Source organism: Trichosurus vulpecula, chromosome 5 (assembly GCF_011100635.1).
Source record: "Trichosurus vulpecula isolate mTriVul1 chromosome 5, mTriVul1.pri, whole genome shotgun sequence".
Taxonomy (NCBI): Eukaryota; Metazoa; Chordata; class Mammalia; order Diprotodontia; family Phalangeridae; genus Trichosurus; species Trichosurus vulpecula.
The window spans coordinates 193,459,105-193,484,546 of NC_050577.1; the positions used below are offsets into that span (position 1 = coordinate 193,459,105).

The 25,442-nt window shown below is 38.8% G+C and overlaps 1 protein-coding gene across 1 annotated transcript in view; it reads right to left on the bottom strand.

Annotated features, from left to right (window-relative positions):
* Positions 1 to 25,442, bottom strand: part of SCNN1A (sodium channel epithelial 1 subunit alpha) — a 65,693-nt gene that overhangs the window by 13,560 nt on the left and 26,691 nt on the right. The window contains exon 13 of the mRNA XM_036760673.1: positions 25,006 to 25,214. Within this exon, the coding sequence (XP_036616568.1) occupies positions 25,006 to 25,214 (209 nt within the window). The remainder of the gene's footprint in view (positions 1 to 25,005; positions 25,215 to 25,442) is intronic.

Consider the following 25,442-nt stretch of genomic DNA (forward strand, 5'->3'; position numbering starts at 1 on the left):
TTAAGCACTTAGGATGTGCCAGGCACTATACTAAGTGCTTTACAAATATTATCTCTATATAACCAAATATAAGCATAAAAGAAAAAAGAACTAATATGCAAAATACAAAATGGAAAGGGGTAACAAATTAAAGAAGACCATGGATGAGGGGAAGAGAATCAGTGGGAATAAGATCACCTTAAAAAAAAGATTAAGGTAAAATAATTAAAGGAACATAGCACCCAATGTTTATAGCCAAAGATGAGAAAAATCATAATGTGAAAGAAAACCAATATTAGAGACATATGGAGGAATTATGAACCTAAGTCATAACTTTAAATGTGAATGGATTAAATAATCCAATAAAATGAAAAAGAGTGACAGATTGGATAAGAAAGAAAAACTCTACAATCTGTTGCAGCTAGGTGGCACAGTGGATAGAGTGCCAGGCCTGGAGTGAGAAAAACTCGTCTTCCTTAGTTCAAATTTGGCCTCAGATGCTTATTAGCTGTGTAACCCTTGGCAAGTCACTTAACCCTTTTTGTCTCATGAGCTAGAAAAGGCAATGGCAAACCACTCAAGGATCTTTGCCAAGAAAACCTCAAATGATCACAAAGAGTTGGATCCAGCTGAAACAATGGAACAACAACAAACAATCTGTTGCTTACAAGAATTGTATATGAAAAACAAAGACATCCCCAAAATAAAACAGAGGAATGGAAAAAAAATTTACTTTGTGTCACGTGTATTCAAAAAAAGCAAAAGTTGTAACCATGCTATCTGATAAAACAAAAACAAATATCCAAAAAATAAAATGAGATAAACAAGGAAACTACATAAAGCAAACATTATTTGAGCTACAAGAAGACATAGTAACATAATTGTGACAAGAGACTTCAATATTCCTCTCTCAGTTTTGGATGAGTCTAACGGAGAAATAAATAAAAGGGGAAATATCAAACTGAATAAATTGCTGCAGAGAAACCAAAATTAAAAGACTTATGCCATCTTCTAAATGGAACTACAAAAGAATATTCATACATATATATATATATACACACACACACACACACACATATATATATATATGTACATATTTATAGTTATCAGCTCCACATGGAACTTTCACAAAAATTGACCATGCATTAGAGCACAGATACATTGCAAACAGATGTAAAAAGGCAGAAATGGTTAATACATCTTTTACAGACCATAATGCAATAAAAATAGCCATTGATTCAGAGACCACAAAAAAAAAAGATGCAGATATAAATGACTTAACAATGAAATCCTAAATAATGAGTGGGTCAAAGGACAAATCATAGAAACAATTAATACATAAAAGAAAATGATAGAGATAAAGATGATTATGAAACGACATACCAGAATTTCTGGGATGTAGCTAAGACAGGCCTCAAGGGAAAAATCACATCCCTACAAACATACATGAATGAAATAGAAAAAGAGAGGATTAATGACTGAATGTGCATTAAAAATTAGAAAGTCAACAAATAAACAAATCTAAAATAGCCCAAAAGAGGAGATATTAGAAATAAGAGGGGGAAATAGATAAATTATCAACAAAAAACCCATAGAAACGATAGATAAAACTAAACATTTGTTCTTTGAAAACACTAATAAAATTGATAAACCTTTAGCTAATCTGACTAAAAAGAAAAGAACAGAAAATCAAGTCAATAAAATATCAAATAAGAAAGGTAAAATTACAACAGAAAAAGAAAAAATAAAATAGAACATATTATACACAAACAAAATTGAGGTTATAAAAGAAATACAAGAATATATTCAAAAATATGAAATACTCAAATTATCAAAAGACTAGATAGAGAGTTTAGATAATCCAATCTCATAAAAGGAAATAGATCTAGCTATAAAGGAACTACCAAAGCAGGGGTGGCCCACAAGGGGACTCCTGGTTCTTATGGATTCACAAGAGAATTTCTATCAAACTTTTAAAGAACAATTAGTTAACAATACTTCATAAATTATTCTCAAAAATAGAGTAAGAAAACACTCTACCAGAATCTTTTTGTGAGATAAAAATAGACCTAATACCTAAACCAGGGAAAGATAAAACATCAAAGGAAAACTATATGCCAAAATCATTAATATTAACTCAAAAATTTTAACAAAAACTTGTCAGAATACAGTGATTTACCCAAGAAATCACTTATTATAACCAAATAAGATTTATACTAGGAATGTAAATATGGTTTAACACTAGGAAAACAATCAATATAATCATATTAAAAACAAAAAGCTCTAAAAACACACGATCATCCCAATAGATACATAAAAAGCCTTTGACAAAATACAATATTCTTTTATACAAAAAAACATATATACATATATATAATATATGTAAATGAAAACCTTACAAAGCATAAGCATTTTTTTAATATCATAAATACCATCTGTCTAAAACCAAAAGCAAACATCATAAGCAATGGAGATATGCAAGGATACCCACTCTCTCTGCTATAATTTAATGTAGTATTGGAAATGCTAGCAACAGCAATAGTATAAGACAGGGCTGTCCAAACTTATGCGGCCTGCCTGCAGGCTTTAATTTTCAAGAGTGAAAAAATAAAATAATAATTTGCATGGAATGCATATTAAAATTTTTTTAATTCCATCACTAATAAATAATCTTGTTGATGTTAATTTTCTTTGGTGTTTTTAAGCAGTATTAGGATGGAACATATTGCACGGAATTTTCAATCGATCTGTGGGATGCGTTCCATCTGTACGATGCAGACTAGTCAGTTTGCACCTACCTTTATACTGTTGTGTTGTCGATTTGTTGTTTTGTGTTTGCTTTCGTGCTTCAGGCCTTGGATTGTTGTGTTGATGACGCACGTTCCCCCACTTTCTATTAGTGTACTGTATTTTTTATTCTGGGTGCAGTCTTTGAATAATTATTTTATTTTAATGTGGCCCTAAGATAACCTAAGGTTGGACAGCCCTGGTATAAGAGAAAGAAATCAAAGGCACAAGGGTAAAAAGGAGATAAGATTATCCCTGTTGGCTGACATGGCATGATGTATACTTGGAAAATCCTAGGGAATTAGCAAAGATATTAATTGAGATATTAATTGAAACAATTACTTACCAAATAAACTCAAAAATCAACAGCATTTCCATATATAATTACAAAACGTGAAAAGTAGTCACAGAAAGGAAAATCTCATTCCAAATAACTACAAAATGCATAAAACATCTGGGTTTGACCTACCAATGCACACAAGAGACTTGTATAGATTAAATTACAAAGAATTCCTTAAAGAAGTAAAGAACGACTTAAATAACTAGAGGAATATTGAATGCTCATGACTAGGTCATGCCAATATAATGAAAATGAGAACATCACCAAAATTAGTTTACATTTTTAATCCATAGCAATCAAATTGCATAGAACTTGATAAAATAAGAACAAAATTCATGCGGAGAAACAAAAGATTTCAGATACCAAGGGAAATGTTGAAAAGAAGAAGTAAGGACGAAGGAGCAATAGCAGTTCAAGAATTCAAACTGTATTATAAAGCAGTAGTTATCAAAACCATCTGTTATTGATTAAAGAAAAGAGAGATAGCTCAATGGAACAGACTAGAGAAGGGAGAATCAGAAACAATAAAACTCAATAACCCAGGATTTGATAAGATGGAATACAAATTATCTAGGGGGAAAAATTCTTATTTGATAAAAACTCCTGGGAAAACTGGAAAGCAATTTGGAAGGAGTTAGGCTTAGACAAACACCTTGAACAATATTCTATCTTACTTTCTAAATGAACACACAACCATAATAGTAAAGATCATGCTATAAAAATATTAAAAGAGAAACAGATCACATACTTCTCATACCTGTGAATAGGAGATGTATTTTTAATCAAACAAGAAGTAGAAGCAATTATAGGAGATAAAACATAACTTTGATTATTTGAAACTGAAAGGCTTCTGCATAGACAAAATTAATATGCTTAAAATGAGAAGGGAAGCAGCTGAATGGGAAAAAAATCTTTGTCTCTAGTTTCTCTAATAAGGATGTGTGTGTGTGTGTGTGTGTGTGTGTGTGTGTGTGTGTGTGTGTGTGTAAAACTAATAGCCATTCCCCAATAAATAAGCGGTCAAAAGATATGAACAAATAATTCTCAAAAAAAGAATTGCAGAGTATTCACAACCACAGGAAAGAATGCTCCAGATCATTAATACTAAGAGAAATGCAAATCAAAAGAACTCTGAGGTTTTACCTCAAACCGTGAAAATTGGCAAAAATGACAAAAACCATCTATAGTTAATGTTGGAGGGGCTGTTGAATAATAGGCATACTAATACATTGTTGGTGGAACACTGAAATGACACAACCATTTTGGAAAACAATTTGGAATATGCAAATAAAGTGATTAAAATGTCCAAAACCTTTGAATCAAAGATTCCAATACTGGGCTTTTTAACCCCAAGGAAGCCATTGATAAGAAGAAAGTTCCCATGTATGCCAAAATTTTATAGCAGTACTTTTTGTGATAGCTAAGAATTGGAAACAAAGTAAATGCCCATCAATTGGGGAATGGCTAAATAAATTGTGGTATATGAATATAATGGAATATTATTGTGCTGCAAGAAATATGTGTGACAGATATAGAGAATCATGGAAAGATCTATATGAATTAAATGCAGGGTGAAGTAAGCATTAAGCAAGAAAATAATATGCACAATAACTACAACAGTGGAAATGGAAAGGACTACACACCAATAAGTCAAACATAACAAAATCACAAAGATCAAGTGAGAATCCAATGATGAGATATGACAGGATGCCACCAACCCACCTTTTCAGGGAGGTGGGAGGTCCACATGTGTTATACATTGTACATGTTTTTGGACTTTTTCATGTATAGATCAATTACACTGATTTTTACAGCTGAAGAAACTGAGGCAAACAAAGATGAAATTACTTGCCCAGAGTCACACAGATAATAAGTGTCTGAGGCCAGAGGTCAAAGCCCATCTAACGTTATCTAGAGGAGTTCTGCTTGGCCATATCTTGGAAATGAGATTCAACAAAGATAAAGTACTTACTTTTGGTAGATGCATCCCTCTCTCATCTCTGTACAGAAACATCACCGGTCAGTAGCACAGGGTGTAGCGAATTGATCAGTCATTCTGAATGCCATTGATTCTCCATGGACTTGCCTCTTTTATGCTCTTAGGTAAGCAGAAAGCTGAGTTAAGACTCAAGCTTTAGCTCCCAGGGTCAATGAAGTCAGCTTCCTTGGCTGTTAGGGGAAAATTAGTCTAGCCTGCATGGCAGGGAACCCTGGTAAGAATAGGAAGGGTTTCTCATTAAGTAGCCTTAAAAAGGAGAAACAGCTTCTGTAATCATTCTCTTGCTTCTTGTCTGTTATGTGTGTCTGTGCAGTTGGAGCCTTTTCTTTGGACTCCCATTAAAGTGAAAGAAGAGCATTTCTCCTGTCCCCCAATCCCAGCAGCAATGGCGGTTGCTCACCCATGGCACTGAATTACATGTGCTTGTTGTATTCTCAGAAAAGGCCTGAAACTGAATCAACTCTGGCTATTAACTTAGCTTTGTATTTCTTTCCTTGGGCGTAAGATGTTTCCAGTCTTGGTAATGGTGACCTTGTGAATTTAAGAGGTCCAGAGCTCCTAGGGTTTGGTCCTGGCTGCCCAGCAGGAGATAATCTCTGAAAGAATTTCTTGGAGAAGGTATCCCCGCTGCGAATAGAATAAGTCCAAGTCATGCCCTGATTTGCCAGAAGACATGGACCTTAGACAGTGGAAAGTAGAGGTAAACGTGAAACATCTGTTCAGCAGTCCTACAATGTGTTTTATGTTTTAAGTCTCAACTTCCCAGAAGAGTATAGTAGAAGTCAGCAATTATTATTTCATGTTTTTAGAATTTTTTTCATTGCATACTTGTGAATCTTTTGTGTTTTAAGTACTTCTATGATAGAAGAAACAACTGCCCTTTATTTCATCTTTGTACATTGAGTATCTTTCTAGAAGCGACCCTATTAATCCTTTTTGGGCAGTCCATAAACATGAACCAAGCCTTAGTTATAAAAGATTTCCCCCAGGGCTCCAGGCTGGAGACATAAGGAGCCAGGCAGAATGAGAAAAGTCAGAATCTCCTCTTTGGCACCAGACTTTCCTCAGAACTTAACCCTGAGGTATGGCCATAGCTGGGGCCCCTTAATAAGAGAGAGTGTCCCTATTCCCTGGTCTGTTTGGATATTTTACATAGTGATCAAATCAGAGACTGGGAAAGTCCTTCAAAAAAGTTCAAAAAAAGTATATGAGAATTATTATCGATTCAGCACTGAAGTCCTTGGTGCTTTAACACAACATACATCTCATAATTTTCATTTGAATAAATTTTGTGCCGGCTGTACCTCATGCCTGGAAACTATTCCCTCCTCATCTCCAGTTCTTAGAATCTTTAGAATCCTTCACTGCACTTTCTTCATGAGGTCTTTCTGATTTTCCAGCTGCTAGTTCCTCATTTCCAATTCATTTATTGAATAAACACTCTGCATATGTTTGTATGGCCATACATCCATGTGTTATTTCCCCTAATAGTACATTAGATCCTTAGGAGCTGAAAGTGTTTCATTTTTGTTTCCATACCTCTAGGCACATAGTAGGCACTTAATAGATGCTTGTTTAATCAATTATTGATTTATTAAATTGATTATTGCTAATAAACTATTGGTAGATAGTAGTAACATAAACATTTTGAAGTACTTTCACAACTATCATCCCCTTTGACTCAAACCCACACGTCCTAATCCCTGTCCTTACCACCCACTTCTTTCGGGAGCAGGATACCCCCTAGCTGATGCCAAGAGCAAAACATACCTCTGGCTCTTCCACCCCGTCCCTAGCCTGAGCACCTCAAAGACCCTCGAGGCAGCACATTTATCTGGTACCAGAGCAGGATACTGGTTACTTCAATCCCTGAGGCTGTCTGAAGAAGGCTATCCATTGCTCCCTGACATTTGTGGCCTTCCACAATCTGGCAACAGGCTACCTTACACAATATATCCCTCTGTTTCCTGCCTTTATTCATTCTGTTATCTCAGTCCCCTCCCACCATCTCCATTTATCAAAATTTCTTAAGGTTCAGCTCAAATGCACCAACTCTAACTGGCCAGCTAGCATTTATACAGCCCTTTCACTTTACGAATATTAACTTATTTTATCCTCACAATCTGTTATGTCCATTTTACAGATGAGAGAACTGAGGCAGGTAAAGCTTAAGTGACTTGCCCAGGGTCACACAACTAGTAAGCTTCTGAGGCCATATGTGAACACAGGTCTTCCTCACTCCCGGTCTGACACTATCCCCTATACCATCCACTTGCTCCATTATTTTCTTTTCCCACAACCAAAAGTGATATTTCCTCCAATGAGTTATCTTAGTGCTTCATTTGTACCTTCCTTCTGGACAACTAGCCCTGTAGAGTAGCTATTCTTATGTTTCTCCCCTACTCTATTAAAATGATTTACATACCACTTTAAGTTTTACAACATGCACTCCCAGAGATGTGGTGGTAAATGTTTAACCATCAGCTCTCCTGGGGCAGCTAGGTGGCACAGTGAGTAGAGCACCGGCCCTGGAGTCAGGAGGACCTGAGTTCAAATCCAGCCTCAGACACTTGACACACTTACTAGCTGTGTGACCTCAGGCAAGTCACTTAACCTGATTGCCTCAAAAAAAAAAAACATCATTTTAGAATTGGAAGGAATCTCAGAAGTCATTTATTCAAATGTCCATCCCAGAAATTACATTTAGTTAAAGAAAAATATATTGAGTGCCTATAGTGGACATGCATAGGAGTATTTTCATCTGTTTGGGGAAGGCCCTCCAGACTCATGGAAAGGAGGCCCAGAGCAGACTCTTCCAGACTTTTGGGCCACATGGAACAAAGAGCTGGAAGGGGAACAACAATGAGTCTCAGAAGGGCTGGGTTACAAGGACAGATAGAGAGCAGAACATCAGAAAACTCAGCTTACCTCTAGCAAGGCTGATACGATGAATATTTCTATTAGCAAAGCTTCCTGTGTTCTCCTGCTGGCACCATCGTAGAGATGGGGATGGTGGAGCAGGAGAGATATGAAGATGTTGGACAGAGAGATGGGGATACTGAAGCTGGGCCTATGGAGCAGGGCCTCTCAATTCCTCCTAAAAGCAACTTAACCACACATAGTGCGGTGGGGTTACTGAGAACTCTACCAAACCTGGGAAAACTTGCTTTTCCCTAAGCAAAATCTGTTCTGAATGTAATGGATTTGTCAGCCTGGGTGTTTGTAGGGAAGCCGCATGCAATAAAGCCAAACCAATTAGATTCTGATGTTCCTAGGATGAACAAAGGTGGGAGGAAGGTGGAGGCAGGACACAGGCCATAGAGATTACTATTGAGAACCCATCATAGTTGCTCCAAATCCATTGTGGCTGAGGTATGATGCATGGCTTACGTGCCTAATATGTGCATGCCTATGTGTTCAGTATTGGAATACAACAATGAAACGTCCCCAAGGAGCCTATGATTTAGTGGGGAGATGAGTCATATAAACAAATAAACATGTAACACACTTGGCAAGGCATAGAAATCCCAGGATGCACGGCAACAGATGTGTGGGGAGCACTCCTGAGGCTGTGCGGGCATGTGTGACTATGTGTACGTGACTTGGGTTGGTTCAGAGATTTCTGAGAAGATGAGACAGGGAAGCACAAGTCCAAAGGGTAGAGGGACTTTCATCCTGAGAGAAGACATGTGGGTTCCTTCAAGGAGTCCCCATCTCACGTCTCCCCATCACCTGCCTCCATCAGGACTATGAGAAGAATCGATGACAACAAAGATACTGCTGGTTTTGTGGAGGCAGTAAATGGAATCATATCCAGGTTGGGTGACTGCTCCTTGCAATCACTGTGTCTTCACCCCCTTTCCCCCAACCACAAAGAATATGTCGACGAACTGTACTTCTCCAGTACTGCTCCCTGAAGTCAGAAAATAAATCAGTGTCTCTAAGATAATTCTGAAGGACTCATGAGGAAAAATGCTATCCACCTCTGGAGAAAGAATTGAGGGAGTCTGAATGAAGATCGGAGCATCCTTTTTTAAACTTTCTTTATTTTTCTTGTATATTTTGGGGGGGTCTGTGGTTTCTTTCACAACATGACTAATGTGGACAAATGTTTTGTATGACCACGCATGCTCTCTCAATGAAGGGGGAGAAGAAGGGAGGAAGAGAAGTTGGAACCCAAAATTAAAAAAAAAAACACAAATCTTAAAAATTGTTTTTACATATAATTTAAAAAGTAAAAAAGAAAAAAAGGAAAATATTAATCTATTTAAAAAAAGAAAATAAATCAGTGGTTGTAGACTTTCAGTGGACTAATGAGCTCCCACCCTCCATTGAGTGTCCTGTTTCTCTGTCTCTTGCTATCTCTGTCCCTGTCTCTGTGTGTATGTGTGTCTGTCTGTCTGTCTGTCTCTGTGTGTGTCTCTGTCTCTCTGTCTATCTCTTTGTCTGTCTCTTTGTCTCTGTCTGTCTCTCTATCTCTGTCTGTCTGTCTCTCTACATGTCTCTCTCTGTCTCTCTGTCTCTGTCTCTCTCTGTCTTTCTGTCTTTCTGCCTTCTCTTCCACCCCGCCCCCATCTTTCTCTCTCTCTCATATCTTTTACCCGGCAATCTTTGAACCAGGTCATGTACATGCATGCACAGCCTCCAGAGTTTTTCCCCAAATACCTGCTGCTATTCATCCTGGGATTACTGTACCTCACAAAACAAGTTACAAATACTCTACAAATGAGAATGTTAAAAATAACAGTTGAGGTCAGAGATATAAGAGATTAGAAAAGGAAAGATCTACTGTAGGTGTGAGGATCAAGGAAGACCTCATAAAGGAGGTGGCAGCTAAACTAGACCTTAATAGAAGGGATGGCTTGCCATGGCTGAATGGATGAAAAGTATTTAATATGTGATTCCAGGGGTGGGATTCAAATAAATTAACAACTGGTTCTCCATGGAACAGAGCTGAGGCGCCCCCACCACTGACATGGCAGGCACAGGCCCGGCCCCCGCTAACAACTGGTTCGGTTCGCAGAACTCAACTTAAAATTAGGTACCAGTTCTACCAAACCGGTAATGACCTAGCTGAATCCCACCACTGGTGATTACTATATGCCAAGCACTGTGATTAATGCTAGGGATACAAATACAAGACAGTCCCTGCCCTCAAGGAGCTTGTACTCTAATAGGAGGAAACATAACATATAAGAGAATGGTGGACAGGGAAGGAGACAAGCTAGGTGGTGCAGCAGATAGATTGCTAAGCTTGGAATCAGGAAGACCTGAGTTCATATCCAGGCTCAGAAGCTTCCTAACTGTGTGACCTTGGGCAAGTCACTTATCTTCTGTTTGCCACTAGAGAAGGAAATGCCACTCTAGTATCTTTGCCAAGGAAACCTCATGGAAAGAGATCCACTGGCAGAGTTCAACATGACCGAACAACAACAACAGCCAGGGAAGGATATTTTGGTCTGAAAAGTCACAGGGATGGTGAGCGGAACCATAGGGGAATAAATTGCCATGTTCTTTTCTAGAAGCAATGGGGGTATTTATTGGATTTTTATTTCCAGAGCAGGAGGTGAAGGTGGGGAGTCAGGGGAAACAGGACATAAGCAAGTCAAGATTTCCAGGCTAGAATGCTAGAGATATGTTTTGGTAATCTGGGGCCAGCCAGATATAGTGGGCTCTATGAGTTTATACTCACTAGCACATAAATCAGGACACTTCAATCCCAGGGCAGGAATTCCAAAGCTGAATGCATTGAGTCCCAAAGGGCATGGTCCCGAAGGGTTTGGTGTCAAGGCAAATAGGAAGAAGATGGCTTAGCTGAACAACTGGAAGCATTGTGGAGGTGTGGAGGAAGATGGGGGATGATGTGCAAATGTGAGGTGAGAGAGATAAGGATGATGATTCTGCTTTAGAATTTGAGGTCAAGGGGACCTGAAAGGTCAATTTGTCCAACCCCCTCATTTTATAAATGAGTAAACTGAGGTCTTGAGAATTTAGGTGTCTCACACAAAATCATATATGTAGTAAGATTACAGATTAGATTAGACAGAGACTAGAGAACAACAAATAGTTCACTTTGTTAGGGAGATCATTTGTGCCTTGTTCAGTTTCTTTTTCAAAGATAGGATTATTTAAGTGTTCTATTTACTGTTCTGATGATTGCTGCTTTGTAACACAGCTTTAGATCTGGTAGGGCTAGGCCACCTTCCCTTGCATTTCTTTTCATTAATTCTCTTGATATTCTGGACCTTTTGTTCTTTCAGATGAATTTTATTATTATTTTTTCTAGCTCTGTAAAATAATTTTTTGGTAGTTTAATTGGTATAGCACTGAATAAGTAAATTATTTTAGGTAGAATTGTCATTTTTATTATATTAACTCAGCCTATCCATGAGCAATTGATGTTTTTCCAATTATTTAGATCTGACTTTATTTGTGTGAAAAGTGTTTTGTAATTGGGTTCATATATTCCTGGGTTTGTCTTGGGAGGTAGACTTCCAAATGTTTTATATTGTCTATGGTTACTTTAAATGCAATTTCTCTTTCTATCTCTTGCTGCTGGGCTTTGTTAGTAACATAAAGAAATTCTGATGATCTATGTGGGTTTATTTTATATCCTGCAACTTCGCTAAAGTTGTTAATTATTTCAAGTAGCTTTTTAGTGCATTCTCCTATTTAAAGTTAAATGGTTGTCAAGATTGGAAAAGAAGCAGAAAGCTGAGAAACAATTTTTTTACAGCCAATGTCTCTGATAAAAGCCTCATTTCTAAAATCTATAGAGAACTGAGTCAAATTTACAAGGATACAAGTCTTTTCCCAATTGATAAATGGTTAAGGGATATGAGCAGGCAGTTTTTGGATGAAGAAATTAATCTATAGTCAAAAGAAAAATATTCTAAATAACTATTGATTAGAGAAATGCAAATTAAAGCAACTCTGAGGTACCACATCACACCTATCAGATTGGCTAACATGACAAAACAGGTAAATGATCAATGTTGGAGAAGATGTGAGAAAATTGGAACACTAATGCATTGTTGATGGAGTTGTGAATTGATTCAACCATTCTGGAGAACAATTTGGAACTATGCCCAAAGGGCTATAAAACTGTGCATACCCTTTGATCCAGAAATACTACTACTAGGTCTGTATCCCAAAGAGATCTTTAAAAAAGGGAAAAGGACTCATATGTACAAAAAAAAAATTTATAGCAACTTTTTTTGTGATGGCAAAGAATTGGAAATTGAGGGGATGTCCATCAACTGGAGAATGGCTAAATAAGTTGTGGTATATAAATGTAATGAAATACTATTGCTCCATAAGAAAAGATGAGCAGGCAGATTTCAGAAAAACCTGGAAAGATTTGCTTAGTGAAGTGAGCAGAACCAGTAGTACACAGTAACAGCAACACTATGCGATGACCGACTTTGTTAGACTTAGCTCTTCTGAGCAATGCAGTGATCTAAGACAATTCCAAAAGACTCATGACAGAAAATGCTATCCACATCCAGAGAAAGAATTACGAAGTCTGAATGCAGATAGAAGCATACTATTTTCTCCTTCTTTTGTTGTTTTTGGTTTTTTTCTTTCTCATGGTTTTTCCCTTTTGTTCTGATTTTTCTTTCACAACACAACTAATATGGAAATATATTTAATATGATCATACATGGATAGCCTATGTCAGATTGCATGCCATCTTGGGGAGGGGGGGGAGTGGAAGGAGGGGAAATTTGAACTCAAAATCTTATAAAAGTGAATGTTGAAAACTAAAAATTAATTAATTAATTTTAAAATTTGAAAACCTCTTTAACTTTTCTAGGAATTCATTTTGGACTTGTGTCCAATATACATTTTGTTTTCTTTGAGGCTTTTCTTATAGATGTTTTCAAGTCATTGACTTCTTCTGTGTTTGTATCTTGAGCTTGTCTATCATCATGGTAGTTTTTTCACAGTAGAGTTTTTTTTGTTTGTTTGTTCATTTTTCCAGTTTACTTCTTGACTTTGGACTTTATGTTAACGTTGGCTCTGTTCATTTCTGGGGGTGGGGGCGGGGGTGATGTCTAGCCTGAGCTTCTGATGTTTTATTTCCTTCTGTTGCTTTTACAACTCAGTCTAGGAGCCTGTAAGTTTTCAGTGCTTCCGAAGAACCAGGGAGAGGTCTGTTCACTGCACTCTTGGTTTGTATTCTGCAAGTTGCTAACCCAGGTTTGTATCTGTTGGGTTGTGTGTGTGGTTGAGTTTCCATAGATTGCTGCTGCACTCAATCACTATTAGCCCATTAGAAGATTCTGTAGTTCAGAGTGACTAACTGCTGGTTAACCAAAACCCTTGGTTTTGGTCTTCTACCCTGGTTTACCCCACTGCAGGCTTACGTGCAGGACTAAAGGTTAGAACGGAAACTCTGCTTTGCTCTTGGGCTGAGAGCCACACAGTTATGATTCTGGAACTTGTTCCTTGTTCCTTACACAGGTAGAGCCCCTGCTGCTTCACAACCATGACCACACCTCTCCACCTTGGAACTGTGACCTAGCACTGAGTAATGGGTGACAAAGCGGTCAGCTGGCGCCAGCTCCTGCTCCTCATGGTAGTACAAGGAACCTGTGGTATATCTTTTTCCCTGGTGTTCAGTCCCTTTACTGTCCCTTGGCACTGGGCTGCTCCCAGCTAAAGCCATGATTATAACTATTTCTGCTGCTGCTGCCGTACAGTGCTCCCACACCAGTGTCTGCAGACCTTTCAGCCTTTCCTCCTAAGCTACTCTAAGCTAGAAACATAGCTCACTGTGACTTTTCTTTGGCTTTCCCAATTACAGTTTGGTCTGGGTGTTTCTATGTTGTTGTGGAGGAGCTAAGGAGAAAACACCACACCTCACTCTTCCATCTTGACTCCATGGCCCTGAAAGTTCACTTTTACTATAAAGAAGAATTCATGAAGAAAAAGAGCAGTAGTAGGGCTGGTAACAACTGGAATGTACCCTGCTCCCCCCCCCACCCCAAAATGCATGCAGTTTTAGGTTCAGTGCATTATATATACTTTCTTAAGTCTAGTCAATAAGCAAAGCAATAAAGCAAACCCTGATTTGTAACAATTACTCATTTCTGAAGTATAAAAGCTTACACTGAAAATTTAACAATGAGCTCTTGCAAGCCAGTTAGAGCTGGCTCTCATATACACTTGGAGAGAAGGATCAAGTAAGGCTAGAAAGGGACATAGGAAGTAGAGCATAGATGGCCTTGAATGCCAGAATAAAGAACAAATATTATCTTATAGGTAATTGGGAGCAATTCTAAAGAATCCAACCCTGGATCTTTAGCCTGACTGACCTCAATTAACCTCCTGAAGATTAGAACTTTTTCTCTTTTCATTTGTTCCCAGGACTTTCATCTTTATTAATTCCTAAATCTTATTGTTCCCTGGATCCTAGGTGATCCTAGATCATGATCTGAGCCTATTAAGTCTTTCTAGTCCTGAGCTGGCTTTGCTCTCTGGGTTCAGTGATCAGCTATATTGTTGTTCAGTCATTTCAACAATGTCCAACTCTTCATAACCCCTTTTTGAGGTTTCCTTGGCAAAGATACCACCAGAGGGGTTCACCATTTCCTTCTCCAGCTCATTTTACAGACAAAGAACTGAGACAAACAAGGTTAAGTGACTTGCCCAGGGCCACACATCTAGGAAGTGTCTGAGGCCATATTTGAACTCAGGAAGGTATGTCTTCCTGACTTCAGGCCTAGCGCTGTATCTGCTACCTAGCTGCCCTAAGGTCCCTAAAGTCTTTTCCTCCTCCTGCTGCGGCCATTATAACTAGATGGCCCATTCTGGTATCCTTCCTATCCCTCTTTCCCGGCTACCTATTGTTGCCACCTACTTCAAACTACAAAAACAGATTTCAAGGGTCAATTTACAAGGGAGAAAGTATGCAAAGTAAGAAATAATGCACCAGAGTAAGATTATAGGCAATTATTTTAAAAAATACTAAATTTTAATCCATTTTAGAAGTTCGCCAGGCTTCTGTAGACCCTCAACCCAACTAGCTTTCTCAGAACATCATAATACAAGGCCAGAACACAGCAATACAAATAGAACGTTGATTAACCTTTGGATCATATACATTACCCCATTTTCCAACCCTGGACTCACACTTAACCAATATAGAAAGTTCTCATTTGCTTAGCAAAGTTTTAAAGTGTTTCACCCACATTCCTAACTACTTAATCTACTTAATGATATCTAACATCCACTTTCCGTCCCCAAGGTGAAAACAAGAAAACACAAACATAAGCCATTACCTCAAAAATACAGGGTGCCCCTAAAGTCTGGACACCTAGGTCATGTGGAGTTATTACATCGAGTTCATGTGAATCTTGCAAAGTGCATCAACCTTTGCATCACAAATGATGGAAATCATATTGAAGATGTTATTTGTTAATATTCCAATTACATAAAATGTGGTTGAAAATTTCATTCATTCTTTTCTTGAAAATATGGGCTTTTGCCTATGTGTCCAAATTTTAGAAACACCCTGTAGAATGGAATGCCACACCAGAAATACACAAAGACAAGGCACTGAGCATTTGCAAGTTTTTGAGCAAGAGAATGATGAATGACACTTAAGAAAGATGACTTTGGTGGCCATGTGAAAATGAATCATAGAAACTGGAGGTAAAAGACCAATTAGGAAGTTTTTTCAATCTTCTCAACTTTGGTCCTATTATCTAACAGTCATGAGGACTTATAAAGATTGTCAATACTTTTTAAAATTTAGACCAGTGCTGATCCAGAGTGATTGAGGATTCCCTCTCTAAGGGAATTTAGTTCTGAGCTCATACACATGAATTGTGTTCAGTCCTAAGGAAACCTGGGCTTTAAAAAGAAGACTGAGATTCTGTTTCTTGTTGTCTCTTGCTCTTGATACATCCACCCCAGAGACTCAAGGGAAATCACCTTAAGCTTAGGTATGACTCATATATAGGGTCTCCCCAAAAGGTAGTAGAAAGGTACTCAGTGTACCATCATCAGAGATCTAAGAAAGAGATCCCACATATTCAGCAGGTGGGAAGAGAGATCAAGAGCAGAAGATTTTTTTTTCCCATAAATTCAGAGTAGGCATCTTTTCCAAGCTCAGTGGCAATCCTCTTCTGACATACCTTCCTTACTTTGCTGGCTATCAGAAAGAAAGAGGAATTGCTGCATTACCCCAAAATACTAAGTCCTCAGAACTGAGTCATATGCATATATTCTACCAGAAGTGGCCAGAGAAGCTCCACACATGTTGAGTGTGTTCTAGTCAGAGCACTTGGGGGGATGAGTGACTACCCCTATTACATACATATAGTCCTGCTTTGTAAACCAACTCCCAATCAACCTTGATTGGGACGGGCAGCCTTGTGCTGCTTATTGTCTGTTGAGTATGATTCAGAATTGGTTAAAAGAATGTTGGGTAGATCCTGTGAGACTTCATGAGGGGTGGGGTTTGTAGGAAAGCTTTGAAGAAGAGAGATATTCTTCATTTATACTTTGGGAGAGAGACAAATGCAGCTCCAGACTTACTTTGGGGAAGAGACTCATGCAAAGGGAGAAAAGACTTTGTAAGGTGGATGTGTAGGGGAAAACTGACTCTTCAATAGGTCCCTGTTATCTAGTGTGCTTCCCCAGAGGCCTCTCTTAGTTGAGCAAGATCTCAGCTGACTCTTTCTTGAAGACCTTATTTCTTCATTTTCTTATATATTTTAATCTGTAGAACTTTTATGATTTCTCTTTGCTACCACCTACTTGGAAAAAATTGATTTATTCACTATTGGTGATGGTCTTTGTGTAACTAGCATTGGTAGGAAAGAGTCTGTATGTATAAGTTTGGGGTTACCCCTCCCCCTTTAAGGGATAGCAACCAGGAAAGCAGCTTGCATTTTAAAAAACACATACCCCAGACCAGCAATATTTAAGAGGAAAGTAGTTATAATTCTAGTGTGGTACCTCTCTCTCTGAGGAAAACAAAGTGGCCAACCTTGTGGCCCCTTCTCTTACTCCCCTCCAGGCAGGAAATGAAGTCTCTCTTGGAGAGACATGAGCATTAAGAAGATATTTATCAGTGCTTCTCTGAAAGTTGTCTTAGACAATCTGTGTGGATATACATAACCTAGATGGGCAGCATTCACCTGTGTGTATAAAAAGATATATATATGTATATGTACATACATAAATATATATATAGTTACATATAGACATACATATAGACATACCTTGAAGATATTGCAGATCCGGTTCTAGACCACCATAATAAAGCAAAAATCATAATAATGTGAATCACATGAATTTTTTGTTTCCCAGTACATACAAAAGTTAGACTACTATACTGTAGTCTACTAAGTGTATAATAGCATTATGTCTAAAAAAAATAATGCATAGACCCTAATTTTAAAATGCCTTATTGCTAAAAAAAAAATGCTAACCATCATCTGTATCTTCAGCAAGTTGTAATCTTTTTGCTGATAGAGAGTCTTACCTTGGTGTTGATGGCAGTTGATTGATCAGGGTGGTGATTGCTGAAGGTTGGGGTGGCTGTGGCAATCTTAAAATAAGACAACTTGAAGTTTGCCACATATCCTGCCTTTGACTTGAACACTTATACACCATTGTAAGGTTATTAATTGTCCTAATTTCAATATTATTGTGTCTCAGGGAATAAGGTGACCTGAGGAGGGGGAGAGGGATGGAGGAAAGTGTCAGTGGAGCAGTCAGAACACACCCAACATTTATCAACTAAGTTTGCTGTCCTTATATGGACGCAGTTTGTGGAGCCCCAAAATAATTATAATAGTAACATCAAAGATCACTGATCACAGACCACCATGATATATACAATAATAATGGAAAAGTTTGAAATATTGGTGAAAATCATGAAAATGTGCCACAGACTCAGCATGACAATGTGCTGTTGGAAAAATGGCGCCAATAGCCTTGCTCAATGCAAAGCTGCCACAAACCTTCAATTTGTTAAAAAAAAAAAAAAAACCTCAATATCTGCAAAGCTCAATAAAGCAAAGCACAACAAAATGAGGTATGCTTGTACTCAAATATATGATAGATACATAGAGAGACAGAGTGTATAGACATTAGTTTATCTCTGTAGGGTGATCTTCAGGAAGGAAGCTTTCTCTGCCAATACAGATTGCCACCTGATATCCACCTTAAAGTCTTGCAAAGTTAGGTCACTGAGAGGTTAAGTAACTTGCCCAGGGTTACACAACCAGTATGTGTCATGGGCAGGACTAGAACCCAAATTGTCCTGCCTCTGAGGCTGGCCCCACTATAAAATATGGTACATCATATATGTGTATATATATTTATATACATATGTATATGTATATGCATGTGCATGTCTATGTGTGTATACATACCTATGTCATGTGTGTGTGTGTGTGTGTATACAAAGCACAATAAATTCACAGTTTATACCTTTGAGAATGTATCCACCAAAGGATCTACAAAACAGAAATGTCTCTGGGGGCATCTAGATTTAGGTGCAGTGAGTAGAGCACCGACCCTGGAGTCAGGAGGACCAGAGTTCAAATCTGACCTCAGATACTTGACGCACTTATTAGCTGTGTGACCTTGGGCAAGTCACTTAACCCCAATTGACCTGCCTTCCCCCCTCAAAAAAAATATTAAAAAAAAAGAAATGTCTCTGAGCTATAACCCAGTCCAAGAGTCTCAAATTCCTCCTAAAATAAGAGATGATAGAGGACAGAAAGAATAAGAAAATGAGAGAAATGGATATAGAAAAAGATCCTGAAATTGTAAGAGAGGAAAAAAAAGAAATAACAGATTAAGGGTAGGAATATGATGACAGAACTGTCAAACAGATCATTAAGGACCAGAAAATAGAAAATACAAAAAGAGCCTTTGCAGACAGCAAGCTGGGAAAGAACCACTGTCCCCTACTCTGTGTCACACATCTATATTACCCACCAGCAGCACCTCCCCACACACACCTCAGGCAAGATGGTGTAGTGTGATGGAAAAGGGGTTGGACTGGGAGAGAAGGAGAGTCAAGAGGCTTGACCCTACTAGGTCACTGACTACCATTCGACCTTGAGTAACTTCTCAAGGTCTTTTTCCTGGAGCTATGAATCTCTAGCTCTAAATCCTCTGGACCCCTAGGACAGATTGAAAGGATAAAGGAAGAGATAGAGATGGGAATCCTGGAGATGGGTTCTAAAGAGGGGCAGGCGTAGGAATAGGTAGAAAGAAACAGCTTAGAGGAGGAGAGGAAATGGCATCTGTTTCCTATCTTCCAAGTCAGACACCCAGCTTCCTCCCATACACGTACTCCAACCACCTTGGATAGAAAATAGCAAACAGTTAAGGAGTCACACAATTTCTACAGGTATGACGTTGAGGGAGTGTGAGCCCTGACCAGCTAGGGGATGAAAGTATGCAATCTGGACTGGAAAGCCCAGTCTGGACAGAGCAGGGTAATGTGAATCTGTGACAGTTCCGCTCATATACAACATAACCCCTTGCTCAGGCTCTGAGGGGAAAGGGGAAGTGGAGAGGCATCACATCAGTTCCTAGACCTGACCCCCTATTCTTCCCTTTTCCCCTCCCCCTCTCTTCCAATTATCTACTTCTCCTTATTTGTACCTCTATTTCTACCAAGTAAAATGAGGTTGAGTTAGGATTCCCTAAGAACAATATAGAGAAATGACTAGTAGTTAGAGTCTTGAGTCTCCTGACTGAGAACTGAGACCTTGGTTTGGGGAGAGGCTATACAGTACTAGGGTTCAATAGAAATGTTAGGGCTGGATATACATACAGGCTTAAAAGTTATCTTCATAGGTATGATCTCTGAACCCATATAAATTGATGAGATCACCAAAGTATACAGAGATTAGGAAAGAGAGCCTAGGTCAGTGCCTTGGTTACCCAGGTTTAAAAGGTGAGGGATAAATGATGAACCAGGACAACAAAATTCATAGGGTAGAATCACAAAAGGAGGGCAAGGAGTATTCAGAAGGAGGAGCTTACTAACAGTTACAAAAACTTTGAAGCAGTCAGGAAAGATGAAAACTGAGAAAGGCCACAGGATTTAGATTGTTGGTTGGTAACCTTAAAGAGGGCAGCTAGGTGGTACAGTGAATAGAGTGTCGGGCCTGGAGTTAGGAAGACTCATCTTATTAAAAAAAAAAAACTTTCACCTAACACCTTGTACATTGGCACAGACACACACACACGAAAATGCTCCCCAAATGGCAGTAGTCAATGTTAGAGAGGTTGTAGGAAAATAGGCAGATGTTGTTGGTGGAGCTATGAAATGGTACAATCATTTTGGAAAGTTATTTGGAATAATGCAAATAAAGTGACTAAAATGTAAAAAAAAAGGAAGACATCTTCATGAGTTCAAATCTAGCCTCAAACACTTCCTAGGGTTACATAGCAAGTCACTTAACACTGTTTGCCTCAGTTTCCTCATTTATAAAATGAGCTGGAGAAGGAAAAGGAAAACTACTCCAGTATCTTTGCAAAGAAAACCCCAAATGGGGCCACAAAAAGTCAGGTGTGACTGGAAATGACTGAACAACAAAAAACAAATTAAAAAGAGTACCTTCAGTGGCATGGTGGGAGTGGAAGCTAGATCCTAAGGGGTTAAGAAATGAGAAGGTGGTCAAGAAGCATATTAGCAAAAGTAAACCATTCCCTAGCAGTTTGGCAGTGACGGAGGAGAAATATCAGGTGGCATTTTGAGGGGATGACAGGGTCAAGTGAAAGTTAATTTTTAAGAGTAGGGAGACTAAGGCTTATTTGCAGGCATCAGGGAAAGAGACAGTAAATAGGAAGAGACTTGAAGGTGAGGAGGCAAGGGCACAGTTATGGGGGTTGGCAAGGATAAGAGACACCTCTTTCTCAGAGACTGGAACAGAAGAGATGACACAGAATGGTTTTAAGATGTAAGTAGAGGAAGTGAAGGAGTGCATGTTCTCAATTTTCTCAGGGAGGCATCCCACACCTCTTCCCCACCGCAAATAATACAGTGTAATCCATGAAAGGGCAAGATGGAGTGCTGATTGCCTAAACACCGTAGTTAATGCCTCGTAATGTCTTTAAGAGATGGGAACTTCCTCAGTTGGGTCCAGAAGAGATTGGACGACTGATTGGCTAACCAAACAATCTAACCATGCTTCTGGGTGCTTTAAATGTTGTTTGTCATTTTTCAGTCATGTCCGACTCTTTGGTAACCCATTTGGGGTTTTCTTGGCAAGGATACTAGAGTGGTTTGCCATTTCCTTCTCTAGCCCATGTTACAGAAGAGAACTCTGACTTGCTCAGGGTCACACACAGCTAGGAAATATCTGAGGCCAAATGTGAACTCAGTTCTTCCTGACTCCAGGATCTATCCACAGCTCTACCCAGCTGCAAGTGCTTTAAATAGCCAGATGAATTTCAGCAGAAACAATTAACCATCAGGCCAATCAATCAGCGGACCCCAGCCTTGAGAGTACCTTGAAAAAGCAAACCCATGCACCTATAGCAAAGAAGGGAGAGGGCTGAGCCCAGAATGTTTCACTCACCACCCCCACCACGCCTCCATCAACCATGCCACCATATCACTGAACCCGTAGGGACCAATGCCTCCAGGTAAGAGAAGGGAGATATTCTAAGAACTCAATGATTGAAAAACACACACACACACACACACACACACACACACACACACAGAAATATGAAAACAGAAAGATAGCCCCCTGAGGGAGGAAGCAGCTTCAGAAAGTGAAACCCACCATGATGGCTCAAGCAAACTACAGAGTTACTTTACAGAGCTAAATAATAATAATAAAAATAACAAAATTCTTCTGGAGGAATAAAAAATTAAGAATCTTAGGAGTAGTAATAAAAAAAAAACAAAAATGGGAAGAGGGATCTAGCATCAGATCTCAAATTATACTGTGGAGCAATAATCAAACTATTTGTCACTATTTAAAAAATAGAAAAGGTGATCAGTGGGACAGTTTAGGAACACAAAACTCAAAAGAAAAAAAAAGCCAGTAGATTTTGGTTCAATAAACCCAAGTTCCTAAATACGAGGGGAAAAATCCACTATGTGAGAAAAACTGCTAAGAAGAAACAAACAAACCAAACTGGAAAGCAGTCGGAAGGAAGTTTGGTTTAGACCAATATTTCAATTTCACTCCATATACCACAGTAAGTTCCAAGTGGATACAAGATGTAAATATAAAAGGTCACATCAGAGAAACAAAGAAAGAAGTTAGAACTGAATTGTAACTATGGCTAGAAGAGTTCTTGACCAAAGGACTAAAAGGATCATAGATGGTGTAATGGACACTTTTGATTACATAATTCATTGCACAAAAGCATTACAGTTAAAATGAGAAGAGAAACAGTTAACTGGGGGAGGGGGGAGATCTAGAACAAGTTTCTCTGACAAAGGTCTTCTTTCTAAGATACATGGAGAACTGATCCAAATATGAAAAAAACAAAAGCCATCCCTAAACAGATAAATGGTCAAATGATAGTGAACAGGGAGTTCTCAAAAGCTGCAACAACCGTATTTTTAAAATGCTCCAAATCTCTAGTAATTAGATAAAAACAAATTAAAACAACTCTGAGGTTTTGCCTCATGTCCAAAGGATGGACAAAATACGAAAAGAGAGGAAAATGATGATTGTTGTGGGGAACGTGGGAGATTTTGTTATTGAGTCGCTTCAGACATGTTTGGTTCTTTGTGACCCTATTTTGGGGCTTTCTTGGTGAAGATACTGGAGGGATTTACCATTTCCTTCTCCAGCTCATTTGTAGATGAGGAACTAAGACAAGCAGGGTTAAGTGATTTACCCAGGGTCACACAGCTAACAAGTATCTGTGGCTGGATTTGAACTCATGAAGATGAGTTCCTGATTCCAAGCCCAGCGCTCAGTTCACTGTACCACCTTGCTGCCAGTTGTGTTGTTGGCGAAGCTGTGAATTGGTATAAGCTGTTCTAGAAAGTAATCTGCCTCAAATAACTGAACTGTATATGACCATTGACCTAACAATACCCTTAGTAGACATGTATCCCAGATTTGAAAGAAAGGATCCATATATAGAAAAATATTCACAGCAAAACTTTTTGTGATTGAAGAGGACCAGAAACCAACAGGCTGTCCATCAGTTCTGGACTGACCAAACTATGGTATGTGTATAGAATGGGATAATAAAATATTAATTAACAAAAATATTAAATAACATTTTAATAGGATAATAAAAGACATTGTAAAATTGATGATACAGGAAAGACTGGGATGACTTGTATGATCTGATGGAGAATAAAGTAAGAACCAAGAGAACAACACTCTGAGAGAGTTAAGAACTCTTTTCAATGCAGTGACCAACCACAACTCCAAAAGACAGAAGATGAAACCTGCTTCTCACCTCTTGGCAGAGGGGTGATGGACTGAGTTGAAGAATGAGATCTATATTTTCAGACATGAACAATGTGTGGATTTGTTTTGCTTAATTGTGTTTATTGATTATTAGAAGTTGGAGGGTTTTTGTGGGGGAGTGAGTAAAGAGCAACAAACAGAAGTGGGAAGAAATGGTTAATGACAGGAAGAAAAAAAGAACAGTACCTTATCAATAAAGCATTTTTTTTTCTACAGAGCACAGAACAGAAGGAGGTTCAGAATGAAAAAGCTTTGGAACTACTGTGCTATATGTATTGTATATTTTTAAAAATAAGCTATATGTAATGAAGATTCATGGTTACATATGCAATCTTTTTGGGGTTGTGTATGTAGAAATACTTTTCATGTATGTCAAGTTCAGAATAACAGAAAATAAATTTATTTAATAAAAAAGAATAAGTTTAGGAGAAGTAAGGCAAGGAGAAATAGAAGGAAAGGAGATTATCATCGAGAGGGGGAAAGGGAGATTTCAAAATACAAGATCATGGTGGAGTATCGTATGGGATGGAAGGAAAAATGCTTCATTTAGAGTCAGAAAACCTGGCTCTCTTACAAACTAAATGGGCCTTCCCCACCATCTATAAAATAAGATAAAGAGATCTATGGTGAAGGGAATAGAGGGAGAAGGCAGTCAGTTTCCAGAAGTTCACAGTGGAAGGAGAGAACAGAAGAAAGGTACTATTGAGGGGGTAAGGCTGAGCTGGGTAAAGATGAGTGTGCAGGGGGAGTTAGCAGGGGAATAATAAATGTCTTATGAATTGGATGACTATTAAAAATGAGTTATACTTTTTCAAGATTCACCCCCAACCATCAGCTCCTAATATCTTGCTGGATATCATGCAAATCAGTAAATAAGGATTGATAGAAGAATATGGCTTCTCAGGGCTCCAAGCCCACACTCCGTATATTCATCTCCTAGGCCACTTCTGACCCTTTCGGTCTCTGGAGTATTGGTGTTAGTGTGGGTTAAGTTGAAGCCCCTGAATGTGTACCTTTCTTTGACCAGAAGGGAGATATCTCCCTCCACAAGCCTTAGACAAAATCAGTCTATTTACTCAAAGAAGTTCTAAAATTTCTTTAATCCCACAAGCCAGTACCCATCCAAGGCCCACAGATTCACGAAGAAAAAGTTACAGCAGAGAACGGAATGTTATGATAAAATTGTTACTGTTTGCTCAAATTTCTCAAAGAATGAAGAAGACAGAAGGGGATTGGACGAGAACATCATAGTTGATTGATGGAATTGAGGGGAGCACACTAACCGAGGTCCGAGGATGGCCAGGACCAATGAGGAAGACTAGGCCTCAAGGCTATTGTCCTATCTACCATGTCTGTCTTAATGCACAGTTGGGGGCCTCAGGGTAGTATAGGCAGGTGGTGGGACTGGTGCAGAAGGATCAGGGCCACGCTGGTCTGAAGAGGCATTTGAGTGGCAGGAGAATCACATTGGCAGTGATGAGTCCATGGCTACCTCCCGGCCTGCCTGGGCTGTCTGCCTGGGGGTCCAGTAGCGGCTTCGGAACTTTCGGAGCAGCAAGAAGAAGGTGATGACCAGGAAGTCAAGGATCAGCTCAACCATCTCCACCACAGAAAGCACTGAAGAGCCAAACCACAGACTCCACTGACTGCCCAGATTGGACAAGAGGGTGACCATCTGAAAAGCGGAGGGACATGAAGGAGGTCATGATAGGAAGGTACTTCCCTGAGCACAGAGCAAAGATCATCAAATGATTAAAGAAATTGTAAAGGAATATAGAAGCCTTCTGGTCTAAACCCCTCATTTTACAGATGAGTAAACTAGAAAGACTAGGAAGGATTAACTTGCCTAAGATCACACTAGTTTTAAGTAGCAAAGTCAAGATTCAAACCCAGGTCTCCTGAC